The sequence below is a fragment of the Mesoplodon bidens genome, assembly GCF_964165515.1.
Source record: "Mesoplodon bidens genome assembly, chromosome: X".
Classification (NCBI taxonomy): domain Eukaryota; kingdom Metazoa; phylum Chordata; class Mammalia; order Artiodactyla; family Ziphiidae; genus Mesoplodon; species Mesoplodon bidens.
The window spans coordinates 123,810,035-123,824,601 of NC_138163.1; the positions used below are offsets into that span (position 1 = coordinate 123,810,035).

At 43.7% G+C, this 14,567-nt stretch overlaps 1 protein-coding gene across 1 annotated transcript in view; it reads left to right on the forward strand.

Annotated features, from left to right (window-relative positions):
- The window catches only part of MAP7D2 (MAP7 domain containing 2), a 112,738-nt gene that overhangs the window by 73,170 nt on the left and 25,001 nt on the right, over positions 1-14,567 (forward strand). Inside the window, exons 7-8 of the mRNA XM_081222475.1 lie at positions 1,954-2,084; positions 3,676-3,800. Coding sequence (XP_081078601.1) covers positions 1,954-2,084; positions 3,676-3,800 — 256 coding nt within the window. The remainder of the gene's footprint in view (positions 1-1,953; positions 2,085-3,675; positions 3,801-14,567) is intronic.

Below are 14,567 nucleotides of genomic sequence, written 5' to 3' on the forward strand. Positions count from 1 at the left end.
TTCCCAGCTTGCAGCTCTGGCAGGAGTTACAAGTTAGAAATGCAGTCAGGCTCCACATCAGAAGTCGAGAGCCCACCAGCAGCTCCGTGTTGGATGGTCCCATCAGAGAACGAGCCCTTTCCTGTGTGCATTTGTCTGTGACCCGGATGGTCCAGCCAGCATCTGTGATGTTTTCTCAGGGTAGGGCCCCACGGAGGGGTGTTCTGTATCTACAGTGGTTCCGGGTTGAATTTTTTTTTTTTTTTTTCTGTACGCGGGCCTCTCACTGTTGTGGCCTCTCCCGTTGCGGAGCACAGGCTTCGGACGCGCAGGCTCAGCAGCCATGGCTCACGGGCCCAGCCGCTCCGCGGCATGTGGGATCTTCCTGGACCGGGGCACGAACCCGTGTCTCCTGCATAGGCAGGCGGACTCTCAACCACTGCACCACCAGGGAAGCCCCCGGGTTGATTTTTAAAACTTCAAAAGTGTGTTTCTGTCTGGAGATTGCCTCTTTTTTTACAACTCCCTTTTCCCAGAGGCTACATTATGCAAAAATCACCAGGTCTGGAGACTTGTTCTGGTTGCACTACTCAGAATTTAAATTCCAGCCAAACCACTGGTGGTAAATAGCAAGGAGGTTGTGTCCCACTTCCACTTGGAGGAGAAAGTGAAAACTAAAGGCATCACCTGGGCTGCAGTCTTTCTCTCACTTCCACTACTCAGAATTTAAATTCCAGCCAAACCACTGGTGGTAAATAGCAAGGAGGTTGTGTCCCACTTCCACTTGGAGGAGAAAGTGAAAACTAAAGGCATCACCTGGGCTGCAGTCTTTCTCTCACTTAAGCCAGCATGGCCAAAAGCAGCCAGAGGATCGAGCAAGCCAGCACTTGGAGTTCCACGGGTCATCTTCAGATTCCATAGGTATTTCACCTTTCGCAACAGACAGCAGCTCGGCTGTGGTTTCCTCTGGTGGGGGGCTCCATAGCCACCAGGCATCAATGGGTCATCATCCTCCACCCCTTTCTCCTTCCTTTTACCAAACAATGCTTTTACTATACATCAGGGAATCAGGGTCTTTCTCACGATTCCTGCTTCTGACACCAATTGTGTCAGGGGTCCCCAAGACCACCCCAGGTTCAGTGATTCGCTAGGAGGACTCAGAGGACTCAGCGTGTGGTGGCACTCGTAGCTGAGATGTCCCAGCGGAAGGCTGCACAGCACAATCAGCACGGGGAATTGGCGCACGGGCAAGTCCAGAGGACACCAGGTGCAGCTTTCCAAGAGTCCCCTCCCAGTGGAGTCACACAGGATGTGCCTGAGTCCCCCAGCAACGAGCTGCGACAACATGCGTGAAATGTTGCCAACCAGGGAGGCTCGTTAGAGACTCAGCGCCCAGCGCTGGTCACGTAGGCACCCCCTGCCAGGCACATACCACATTCCAGACTTAGGACAAGAAAGCAAGATCAGTCATGTTGTTTGTACAGGCAGCTTAGGCACAGTGAGCTACTCATCAGTTTATGGTGAGAACCCTCCTGAAATCCAAGTTTCCAGATGCTTACAGGGGTCAACCTTGTGAACAGGCCCTTCCAAGGACAGCAGTCAGGTCTGCTACGTTAACTCTCTCCTGTACAAGGAAATTGACATTTAGAGAGGTTAAGTCACCTACCCAAGGTGATCCAGCTATTAGGTGATGGTGCTCGGTCCATCTGGCTCCCAAGCCCAGATTTTGAACTCCTGAAATGAACTGGACCCTTGAGCATTGAGTATGGGGGTCTTTTAAGATACGGTCTATTCTGTGTACACTAGAAAAAGTGTGGTGGTATTTTGAGAATGTGGATTGCCTGCATCACATTTTAACAGAAATGTGGTGTTCTTCCCAACCCTCTGTTTCCCCCTACTTTTTCCGTCTATGCTCCCGGTGTCTCTGGGTTTTATACTGTAACTCTCTAGTATCCCATGCCTGTCCTCGTGTAGCTCCTGCTGGCCCCCTTAAATCTTCCTACAAGTCTTCTCCCACTCGAAATGCCGAGAAGAAGAAGACGGCATCTACATCTGGCGTAGGAGATGCTGGGAAAGGAGCCCCTGCAGGAGCGGAGGCCTCTCCGGTAGGTTTATACCCGCTCACCCCTCGGGACTGGTTTATCTGACAGTGTGATTACTCCCCACACTTGACCTGGGGTCTATTTCCATCTATCTCCAGGGACTGCTCAAGGGGCAGACTTGGTTTAAAATGGCACCCAACCTTTGAAAATCAGTTAACTTTTTGCACCCTCCTAAATCTTAGTGCCTTGGAACAGATTCCTAAAGCCCTTGTCCTCTTTATAGCCTGTCCTCCAGAGGATGGGCGTCAGAAGGAATGTTCCGAGTGCCCTTTCTCTGCTTAAGGATGTCTGATTCTGGGCCAGTCTTGCCTCTACAGGCAACTAGAGCTGAAGTTCTAGGTCAACCTTCATCCACAACAGTGGCCTTTAAACATTTTTGTCATCATGGTAACACTATCAGTAAGGCAGACGTTGAGCAGGTACCCCCGATTGTGTGTATTTGTTTAGAAATTATACGTGCCATACTAATTTTGTTAGTTACACTTGCTATGTAACAAATTACCCCAAACCTTAGCAGCTTAAAGCCAATGTTTATTACCTCACTGGTTCTTTGGGTCAGAAATTGAGGATGGCTTAGCTGGGTGCTTCTGGTTCAGGGTCTCTCATGAGGGTGTGGTCAGGACGGCAGCCAGGGCTGCAGTCGTCAGAAAGCTTGGCTGGGGCTCTTCCAGGACAGCTCACTCACATGGCTGTTGGCAGGAGGCCCCAGTTCCTTACTGCATGGACCTCTCCAGAGAGCTGCTTGAGTGTCCAGATAACGTGGCAGCTGGCTTCCCCTAGAGCAAGAGCTCAGAGAGAGAGACAGAGACCAAACCCACGCTTGAGGAGAAGGGAACTGAGCTCCACCTGTTAAAGCAAGGAGCATCAAATGGCATGTGGACTCATTTTAAACACCACATTACCACTGGGCATTTATTTTATAACGCCATATTTATTTTTTTAATCCAGTGTGATCCCAAGGTTCTCACAGGAGAAGTGAATATTTCAGACCCTAGGGTTTTACTGCTGGGTGGATTCCTGTGGAAGGGGGCTAATGTATGTGGGCATGGGGGCTGCGTGAGGATTTGCTGTGGAAAATCACAATAGGGAGAGAAGGGGACCACTGTTGCAGACTGCCTGCCGTGGGCCAGTCACAGAGGCCCACGTGAGGCAGGCCGTGGGGAAGACATAGAGGGATGGAGGGGTTGCAGTCCCCGTTAAACTGGGTACACTGTCAGGGTCCCCAGCTCAGTGTCTTGCACCCACCTATAGCTTTTTTTTTTAAACAGTGATTGTATATCTTTGTACTCGTTACAGCTTCTGTATGTCCAGGACCACAGTCTGGTTCCATTGTTAGCTTTTTGTAAGATAACAAGGAGAAGGCGGTCTTTATGTTTGAAGGCTGAGGTTGTTTTTTTTTTTTTTAACTGAATGACCTAAATATGATGACCCCCTGGTGCTTCTCTGCAAAGATTCCCATTGTGGGAAGTAGTATAGCTCCGTATGGTTCCTTCTGAAAGAAAGCTGTGCGTTGCTTGTATCTGGGGTATTTTTAGAAATTGTAGAAGTAGTGGCAGTCATGGGCCATGGCCGTCCTATTCTGTGTCCCCTACAGACGGAGAAGATGAAGAGGGGGCCGAGAACAACTTCCGTTCCCAGCGTGGGCCTCATGTCCCCTCTGAGAAGATGCGATTTTCCAGCAGGCGTTTCTAAGAGGTCGTCTTCTCCTGTGACACCCAAGTAAGCAACTTTCCCCTTCGCCATAGTCGGATGGTTAAAGCGGTTTGGGGGGCTCTGTGCCGTGTGCGTCCAGCTCCCCCACGAGGCTTGGCTGGCCCGCCGAGGTGCGCTGTCTATCTTCTAGATGAATGATGTGCTCTTGAGGGCTTTGCTGCCTGGCAAGCTGAACTGTGATTTACCAAGAGGAACCCATCCGGCGTGTTTTCTTCAGGCCCATCAGTCCCATATTCTACTTTTCTGGCAATTCCCCTTCTTTGTCCTTCAGCTGCATCTGCAGTGAAGTGGCTGCACCGCGCTTGGGCTCTGCGGCCCCTGTGCTCCACACTCGCTCTCAGGCCCTCTCTCAGTTTGTCTCTTTAACAGAAGGGCAGTAATAACTTCTCAGTCACCATCAGCTGTATGTTTTTCTAACGAAGCCAATGAAAACCTGTGTAACTGGAAAACGAATTTACACTGTGTGACCACTGACTTAAGTCTTGAAAACATTTTACTGCTAGTAACTGACAAGAATGACTCAGTAAATAACTCATCCCAGCAGTAGAATGGAAACATGTTCAGTAGTACTGAGAGAGAAAGAGAAATATGATTTTAATTTGGAAAAAAGGAAACTCTTTATATAGACAGAATCATACAAAACTTGTTTGGTGCATCAGTCTGGTTCAGAGAACATAGGATAATACACAGCTTTAATGAACACTTGGGAATTTTCTTTTCGTTAACCTTCTGTTTTCTTTGTTTTAATTTTTTAATTTAATTTTATTTTTTTATACAGCAGGTTCTCGTTACTCATCAATTTTTTTTTTTTTTTTTTTTCTTTTTGCGGTATGCGGGCCTCTCACTGTTGTGGCCTCTCCCGTTGCGGAGCACAGGCTCCGGACGCGCAGGCCCAGCGGCCATGGCTCACGGGCCCAGCCGCTCCGCGGCATATGGGATCCTCCCAGACCGGGGCACGAACCCGTATCCCCTGCATCGGCAGGCGGACTCTCAACCACTGCGCCACCAGGGAGGCCCCACTCATCAATCTTATACACATCAGTGTATACATGTCAATCCCAATCTCCCAATTCATCTCCCCGCCCCCCCTTCCCCCTTGGTGTCCATACATTAGTTCTCTACATCTGTGGCTCTATTCTTGCCTTGCAAAGCGGTTCATCTGTACCATTTATCTAGGTTCCACGTATATGCGTTAATATACGATATTTGTTTTTCTCTTTCTGACTTACTTCACTCTGTATGACAGTCTCTAGATCCATCCACGTCTCAACAAATGACCCAATTTCGTTCCCTTTTTATGGCTGAGTAATATTCCATTGTATATATGGACCACATCTTCTTTATCCATTCATCTGTCCATGGGCATTTAGGTTGCTTCCATGACGTGGCTATTGTAAATAGTGCTGCAATGAACATTGGGGTGCATGTGTCTTTTTGAATTATGGTTTTCTCTGGGTATATGCCCAGTACTGGGATTGCTGGATCATATGGTAATTCTATTTTTATTTTTTAAGGAACCTCCATACTGTTCTCCATAGTGGCTGTATCCATTTACATTCCCACCAACAGTGCAAGAGGGTTCCCTTTTCTCCACACCCTCCCCAGCATTTGCTGTTTGTAGACTTTCTGGTGATGCCCATTCTGACTGGTGTGAGGTGATACCTCATTGTAGTTTTGATTTGCATTTCTCTGATAATTACTGATGTTGAGCAACTTTTCATGTGCTTCTTGGCCATCTGTATGTCTTCTTTGGAGAAATGTCTATTTAGGTCTTCTGCCCGTTTTTGAATTGGGTTGTTTGTTTTTTTAATATTGAGCTGCATGAGCTGTTTATATGTTTTGGAGATTAATCGTTTGTCCGTTGATTCATTTGCAAATATTTTCTCTCATTCTGAGGGTTGTCTTTTCATCTTGTTTATGGTTTCCTTTGCTGTGCAAAAGCTTGGAAGTTTCATTAGGTCCCATTTGTTTATTTTTGTTTTTATTTCCATTACTCTAGGAGGTGGATCAAAAAAGATCTTGCTGTGATTTATGTCAAAGAGTGTTCTTCCTATGTTTTCCTCTAAGAGTTTTATAGTGTCCAGTCTTACATTTAGGTCTTTAATCCATTTTGAGTTTATTTTCGTGTATGGTGTTAGGGAGTGTTCTGATTTCATTCTTTTACATGTAGTTGTCCAGTTTTCCCAGCACCACTTATTGAAGAGACTGTCTTTTCTCCATTGTATATCCTTGCCTCCTTTGTCATAGGTTAGTTGACCATAGGTGCGTGGGTTTATCTCTGGGCTTTCTATCTTGTTCCATTGATCTCTGTTTCTGTTTTTGTGCCAGTAACATATTGTCTTGATTACTGTAGCTTTGTAGTATAGTCTGAAGTCAGGGAGTCTGTTTCCTCCAGCTCTGTTTTTTTTCCCTCAAGACTGTATTGGCTATCCGGAGTCTTTTGTGTCTCCATACAAATTTTAAGATATTTTGTTCTAGTTCCGTAAAAAATGCCTTTGGTAATTTGATAGGGATTGCACTGAATCTGTAGATTGCTTTGGGTAGTATAGTCATTTTCACAATATTGATTCTTTCAATCCAAGAACACGGTATATCTCTCCATCTGTTGGTTATCGTCTTTAATTTCTTTCATCAGTGTCTTATAGTTTTCTGCATACAGGTCTTTTGTCTCCCTAGGTAGGTTTATTCCTAGGTATTTTATTCTTTTTGTTGCAACGGTAAATGGGAGTGTTTCCTTAAATTCACTTGCAGATTTTTCATCATTAGTGTATAGGAATGCAAGAGATTTCTGTGCATTAATTTCATATCCTGCAACTTTACCAGATTCATTGATTAGCTCTAGTAGTTTTCTGGTGGCATCTTTAGGATTCTCTATGTATTGTATCATGTCATCTGCAGACAGTGACAGTTTTACTTCTTCTTTTCCAATTTGTATTCCTTTTATTTCTTTTTCTTCTCTGATTGCCGTGGCTAAGACTTCCAAAACTGTGTTGAATAATAGTGGTGAGAGTGGACATCCTTGTCTTGTTCCTGATCTTAGAGGAAATGCTTTCAGTTTTTCACCATTGAGAATGATGTTTGCTGTGGGTTTGTCGTATATGGCCTTTATTATGTTGAGGTTAGTTCCCTCTATGCCCACTTTCTGGAGAGTTTTTATCATAAATGGGTGTTGAATTTTGTCAGCAGCTTTTTCTGCATCGGTTGAGACGATCATATGGTTTTTCTCCTTCAGTTTTTTTAATATGGTGTATCCCATTGATTTGCATATATTGAAGAATCCTTGCATCCCTGGGATAAATCCCACTTGATCATGGTGTATGATCCTTTTAATGTGTTGTTGGATTCTGTTTGCTAGTATTTTGTTGAGAATTTTTGCATCTATATTCATCAGTGGTATTGGTCTGTAATTTTCCTTTTTTGTCGTATCTTTGTCTGGTTTTGGGATCAGGGTGATGGTGGCCTCATAGAATGAGTTTGGGTGTGTTCCTTCCTCTGCAATTTTTTGGAAGAGTTTGAGAAGGGTAGGTGTTAGCTCTTCTCTAAATGTTTGATAGAATTCACCTGTGAAGCCATCTGGTCCTGGACTTTTGTTTGTTGGAAGATTTTTAATCACAGTTTCCATTTCATTACTGTGATTGGTCTGTTCATATTTTCTGTTAGTTCCTGGTTCAGTCTTGGAAGGTTATACCTTTCTAAGAATTTGTCCATTTCTTCCAGGTTGTCCATTTTATTGGCATAGAGTTGCTTATAGTAGTCTCCTAGGATGCTTTGTATTTCTGTGGTGTCTGCTGTAACTTCTCTGTTTTCGTTTCTAATTTTATTGATTTGAGTCCTCTCCCTCTTTTTCTTGATGAGTCTGACTAATGGTTTATCAATGTTGTTTATCCTCTCAGAGAACCAGCTTTTAGTTTTATTGATCTTTGCTATTGTTTTCTTTGTTTCTGTTTCATTTATTTCTGCTCTGATCTTTATGATTTCTTTCCTTCTGCTCACTTTGGGTTTTGTTTGTTCTTCTTTCTCTAGTTCCTTTAGGTGTAAGGTTAGATTGTTTATTTGAGATTTTTCTTGTTTCTTGAGGTAGGCTTTTATAGCTATAAACTTCCCTCTTAGAACTGCTTTTGCTGCATCCCATAGGTTTTGGATCGTCGTGTTTTCGTTGTCATTTGTCTCTAGGTAGTTTTTGATTTCGTCTTCAATTTCTTCAGTGATCTCTTGGTTATTTAGTAACGTATTGTTTAGCCCCCATATGTTTGTGTTTTTTACGTTTTTTTCCCTGTAATTGATTTCGAATCTCATAGCATTGTGGTCAGAAAAGATGCTTGATATGATTTCAATTTTCCTAAATTTACTGAGGCTTGACTTGTGACCCAAGATGTGATCTACCTGGAGAATGTTCCGTGCGCACTTGAGACGAAAATTTAATCTGCTGTTTTTGGATGGAATGTCCTATAAATATCAATTAAATCTATCTGGTCTACTGTGTCATATAAAGTTTGTGTTTACTTACTAATTTTCTGTCTGGATGATCTGTCCATTGGTGTAAGTGAGGTGTTAAAATTTCCCCACTATTACTGTGTTACTGTCAATTTCCTTTTTTATAGGTGTTAGCAGTTGCCTTATGTATTGAGGTGCTCCTATGTTGGGTGCATATATGTTTATAATTGTTACATCTTCTTGGATTGATCCCTTGATCATTATGTAGTGTCCTTCCTTGTCTCTTGTAACATTCTCTATTTTAAAGTCTATTTTATCTGATACTAGTATTGCTACTCCAGCTTTCTTTTGATTTCCATTTGCATGGAATATCTTTTTCCACCCCCTCACTTTCAGTCTGTATGAGTCCCTAGGTCTGAAGTGGGTCTCTTGTAGACAGCATATATATGGGTGTTGTTTTTGTATCCATTCCGCGAGCCTGTGTCTCTTGGTTGGAGCATTTAATCCATTCACGTTTAAGGTAATTATCGATATGTGTGTTCCTGTGACCATTTTCTTAATTGTTTCGGGTTTTGTTTGTTTGTTTGTTTGTTTGTTTGTGGTATGCGGGCCTCTCACCGCTGTGGCCTCTCCCGTTGCGGGGCACAGGCTCCGGACGTGCAGGCCCAGCGGCCATGGCTCACGGGCCCAGCCGCTCCGCGGCATGTGGGATCCTCCCGGACCGGGGCACGAACCCGTGTCCCCTGCATCGGCAGGCGGACTCTCAACCACTGCGCCACCAGGGAAGCCCATTGGGTTTGTTTTTGTAGGTCCTTCTTCTGTGTTTCCCACTTAGAGAAGTTCCTTTAGCATTTGTTGTAGAGCTGGTTTGGTGGTGCTGAATTCTCTTAGCTTTTGCTTGTCTCTAAAGCTTTTGATTTCTCAGTTGAATCTGAATGAGATCCTTGCCGGGTAGAGTAATCTTGGTTGTAGGTTCTTCCCTTTCGTCACTTTAAATATATCACGCCACTCCCTTCTAGCCTGTAGAGTTTTTGCTGAGAAATCAGCTGTTAACCTTATGGGAGTTCCCTTGTATTTGTTGTTTTTCCCTTGTTGCTTTCAGTAATTTTTCTTCATCTTTAATTTTTGTCAGTTTGATTACTGTGTGTCTCGGTGTGTTTCTCCTTGGGTTTATCCTGCCTGGGACTCTCTGCACTTCCTGGACTTGGGTGGCTATTTCCTTTCACATGTTAGGGAAGTTTTCGACTATAATCTCTTCATATATTTTCTCGGGTCCTTTCTCTCTCTCTTCTTCTGGGACCCCTATAATGTGAATGTTGTTGCATTTAATGTTGTCCCAGAGGTCTCTGAGGCTGTCTTCATTTCTTTTTGTTCTTTTTTCTTTATTCTGTTCCGCAGCAGTGAATTCCACCATTCTGTCTTCCAGGTCGCTTATCCGTTCTTCTGCCTCAGTTATTCTGCTATTGATTCCTTCTAGTGTAGTTTTCATTTCAGTTATTGTATTGTTCATCTCTGTTTGTTTGTTCTTTAATTCTTCTAGGTCTTTGTTAAACATTTCTTGCATCTTCTCGATCTTTGCCTCCATTCTTTCTCCGAGGTCCTGGATCATCTTCACTATCAGTATTCTGAATTCTTTTTCTGGAAGGTTGCCTATCTCCACTTCATGTAGTTGTTTTTCTGGGGTTTTATCTTGTTCCTTCATCTGATACATAGCCCTCTGCCTTTTCATCTTGTCTGTCTTTCTGTGAATGTGGTTTTTGTTCCACAGGCTGCAGGGTTTTAGTTCTTCTTGCTTCTGCTGTCTGCCCTCTAACACTTGGGAATTTTTAAAAAAATGTTTCAAGATGATAGCAGCTCTTATTTCTGATTTGTTGCTTCCTAACAGAGATTTTTTCACTAATATTGTTTTGCTCAGAGATTGCTATGGTTTTTATAAACCAGTACTACTGGTTATCGATGTATGTACTTTCCATAAAGAAAATCTTTCTGTAGCACATTACTGAATTAATAGCGTCTTGGGTTTTTTTTTTTTTTCTTAAGTCCGTTGCATTCTTTCTGTGCCTGTATTGCCTGTCTTTGGTTATGGTATTGCTTTCTTGCAAACTCCAAATCCATTAGGTGAGCTGTGCGGTCTCTGTTTGTCTTATTTCTGAGCCTTCCATTTGCATGTCAGTACTCTGCTGTCAGTTTGGGACGTTGACATTAACAGAGAGAAAAGCCTATTCGTACTGGGGTTTTTCCAGATTCTACCCTCTCTTTTCTGGGTCTTGACTCATGGTCCTTGCATCATCATTGTAAATTTCACTGAGGCGAGCCAAGAGGGTAGTTGCCCTCTATAGAGATGAGAATTCAGTTTTTGGTAGCAAGCTTGCAGTGGGTTCTGTGCTATTTCTTTGAAGTTGAAAATCTTGAAGGTTGTGATTCAGGAACTATTTTATATTTTAAAGGACATATCATCCGAGTTTTAAAAAGCTCTCTGTGACCAAAGATACTCAAACACAATCCCAGGCTTTTAAAAATGCAGTTCAATTTAAAGAAATATTTAAAATTTCTACTCTATCTAGAACAGTAATAGGCACCTTGTAGAAGCTTTATAAGTATTCATAGAATGAATGAATGCAAGTCACTGTGCCAGATGCTCCAGAGAATCCCCAAACGAATGAAAATAGTCTCCACTTGGACGGGCCCCAGGAGAGCTGGGAGGGAGACGTGGACCCAGATGAGGACAGTTCCAGGCCTGCTCCAAAGAGAGAGCTGCCCACCTTGAACTGTTCATCCCTCAGGACTCAGCTCAGCTGTCCTCCTGTCCAGAACTAGCCAAAGCTGAATTCGCCCCCTTCACTGTGCTAACAGAACATAGCTGGGTCAGTCATTCGTTCATCGAACACCCATAGAGCACCTACTCTGTATCCAGTGCTCTTCTCAGCCTTCATGGAGCTTGCCTGACAGTGAACAACAAATATAATATCAGGTGGTGATAAGTGCTGTGAAGAAAAATGAGTCCGGGTCAGATGGCGGAGGACGGTGGAGGGGCGGAGCTAGATCGGGTGGTCAGAAAAGGCTTCTCTGAGGAGGTGACATTTGAGCAGAGCGCCCTGCATGAGGTGAGGGAGCAGGCTGAATTGATGTGTGCCTCATTGTACTTGATTATCTCCTGCTAGGCTGCCGCAAGGGCGGGGGGCTGACTCAGTTTATTGTTGCACAGTCTGCGCGCAACATGAGTCTGTGGGACGCTAGCCAGGGCGGAAAGGCGGGCCTGGAGGGCAGAGTGGTCTGGGCAGGTCTGAGCAATGCTGGGGCCAAACCTACCTGAGGACTCAGGCCCTTTGCCTCCTCGTTCCTTCTGGGACATTCATCAGTCTACTCTCCCACTGATCAGTTTCTTAAACATTCTCTTTTCTGTGCTGTATATTTCACTTGGGGAATTTTTTAATGATGAGGGATGCTGGTTTCTGTACCATGCTGCACAGTGTTCCTGCCACTTTCAACAAAGAGAAATTAATGGACTGGCTTTTATTTTTAGAGCCTCATACATGTTGTCTCTAACACAGGCAGGAAAAGTAGCACACACTAACACAGCTAGACTGCCTGTGTACTGTCAAACTCCAGGATCCTTCTCTCTTTATGAGGTGCCCTGGGAATAGAAGTTGCTCGGGCACCTCTAAATCAGAATTACCAAGTTGAGAGGTCTAAGGAATAGCAAACGTTTCTTGATTTTTAAAATGTTCAGAAAGAAATTTAGTTTCTCCCTGGGGTGAAAATTAGCGGCTGAAGCACACTGGGTATGGGCCAGGTCTGAGAAATGTGCAAAGTCAAGTAGACGGTAAGTATATTCTGAAAATCCAACCAAACTATACAGCAGTGAAAAAGAGTGGATTGCAGCTGCCCGCAACCAGTGGGTGGATCTCAGGAACGTAGTGCCGAGAAGGAAGTTGTAGAAGAATGTCAGCAGTTTGATTCCATGTATACTGAGTCCCTAGATGTTGCCAAACCAGTGTGTTTTTAAGAATATAAATGTGGTAAGATGATTTTAAGGAAATGGCAAACATAAAATGCAGAGTGATGATGGCCTCTGAGTGGGAAGTTGGGGATGGGCTCAGGGAGGGGCACATGGGAGACCCTGGCATAGTATGTCTTTCCCTTGAGCTAGTTGGTGCATGTGTGAGCATTTGTTTTATCATTCTTCATACCTCTCATATTTTATAAATATTCTTTTGTATACTCAATATTAAAGAATGATGAAAAAGAACCACTTGGTTTTTAAAATGGTGTCACACAAAATTAGCCCCAAGCAAAGTGGCATTTTCAACTTTCCCTCTGTGCAGACCAAGCGTGTGATCTTTAAAGCACACTGGAAGTGACGTGGCTTTGAATGGCCTGGGGCGGGGGGCTAGCCACCTTGAACTCCCATCCAGATACCCAGACGGGCCGTGTGATGACAGGCTCTGACAACGCATTGTTCCCGTCCCGGATCTCAGATCAATTAAGTCACTGTAGGCAGCTGTGCATATTAATGGCTTTGCTCTGTTAAGTGTTCAAGTTTATTTTCATTGTTGGTTGGCATTGTCCGGTACTTGTATGGGTTTTAAAAAACTAGCTTCAGCAAGACTCTCAAAGACGTGGATGGAGCATATCTTTCTTCTTGTAACCTAGAGAAAGGAAATCAAGTGTGGCCAAGCGCATTTACCCAGCCTGCCTCTGCCTCTGTGTGTAGGTGCTGCCTGGACCCCTAGTTCTGCAGTGTGAAATGTTCTCTCATGGTTTCAGGTTCTTAGAAATGTATTCTAAGTTAGTTTGGTCATTATGATGGGGAATGTGTCCATTATCCCTTGCTGCTGTAATAGACTCTCTAAAATTTACTAGCATAAAACAACGATTTGCTATTAATTCTCACAGCTCTGTGACTTGGGCTTACCGGAAGGGTCTCTTTTAGGGTCTTTTGTGTGGTGGTTCTGTGGGTTGACATGGGCTCACTGGGAAGTTCTCACCTCTGGGGTCTTGCGTGCAATTACGGTTCAGTGTCATCTGGTGCTACAGTTAAATTACAGCCTAGGGCTCGACTAAGCTTAAGGTCCAAGACGGCCCATTCAGGATGATGGCCCGTTAACCCCAGTTAAGGACTATGCCCCGAACTGGCACAGTGTTCCTTCTCTGTTGTATTTTCTTGGTCAAAGCAGTGGGACCACCTCAGATTCAATGGGATGGAAAAATAAACTCAAGAAGATCATGTGGGATGGGAGGAGATATTATTGTGGCCATCTTTGGAAAATATAATCTGCCAAAGATAATGACTTTCAGAGATAGCTTACCTGAGATCAATTTTGTGTCAGGAATCTAGGCTAATTTCATTTTATCATGCGTAAGAAACAAAACAGATAGTCCACATGAGGGAAAAAATTAAGGCAAAGTTGTATGGATGGCCCCAAATAAGCACCTCCCTCTCAGAATCACAGGCTCCTGGAGCCAGCCTATTTCTCTGGTAGTTGAGGACATTTAATCAATCCTTGCCGAGCACCATTCTCATAGGCTTCTCTGTTAGATGGGTGGCATGGTATTCCCTGCCCACAGATGAACATCTCCAGTGGATCAGGGCTCCCTGCAGTGACAATTTCACTATTGTTTGTGTTACCACCATCCTTCTCAAATAGGCTTTTACATTCTTACCTGAAAATTTTATTGAAAAGGATCATTGAAAATATTAAGTTATACCCCCTCCTCACAGCCATACTTATCTGCTCACCCAGTCCTTGTCCTGTGTTTGTCCGTCTTAGTAGAGGATAATTTGAGTTTAGACCAATTTTTAAAAACCTTTTTATTTTGAAATCATTTCAGCCCTACAGAAGAATTGCAAGACTAGAACTTGACTCATCCTGTTAGCATTTAGCCACACTTGCTTCATCATTCCCATCCCCTACTCACTCTCACATAGTCCCCATAGACACACACACACACACACACACACACACACACACACATATTTTCCAAGAACTATTTGAGAATCATTTACAGACATCATGACCCTTTATACCTAAGAATGAAGACATTCTTTTGTATAACCCCAGTACAATTGTGAAAAATCAGAAAAGTTAACATTTGACATGATGTTGTTACTTAATTTACAGACTGTATGCAACTTCTGCCTGTTGTCCCAGTGAGATCCTCTGGAACAGTTTTTTCCTGGTCCAGAATCCAACCCAGCGTCCCACATTGCAATTAGTTGTCTTGCCTCCTTAGTCTGCGTTAACTTGCAACAGTTCTTCAGCCTTTCTTTATGACCCTGACATTTTTAAAGAGCACAGACCGGTTTTTGGTTTTTTTTTTTTTTTTTTTTTGAGGACC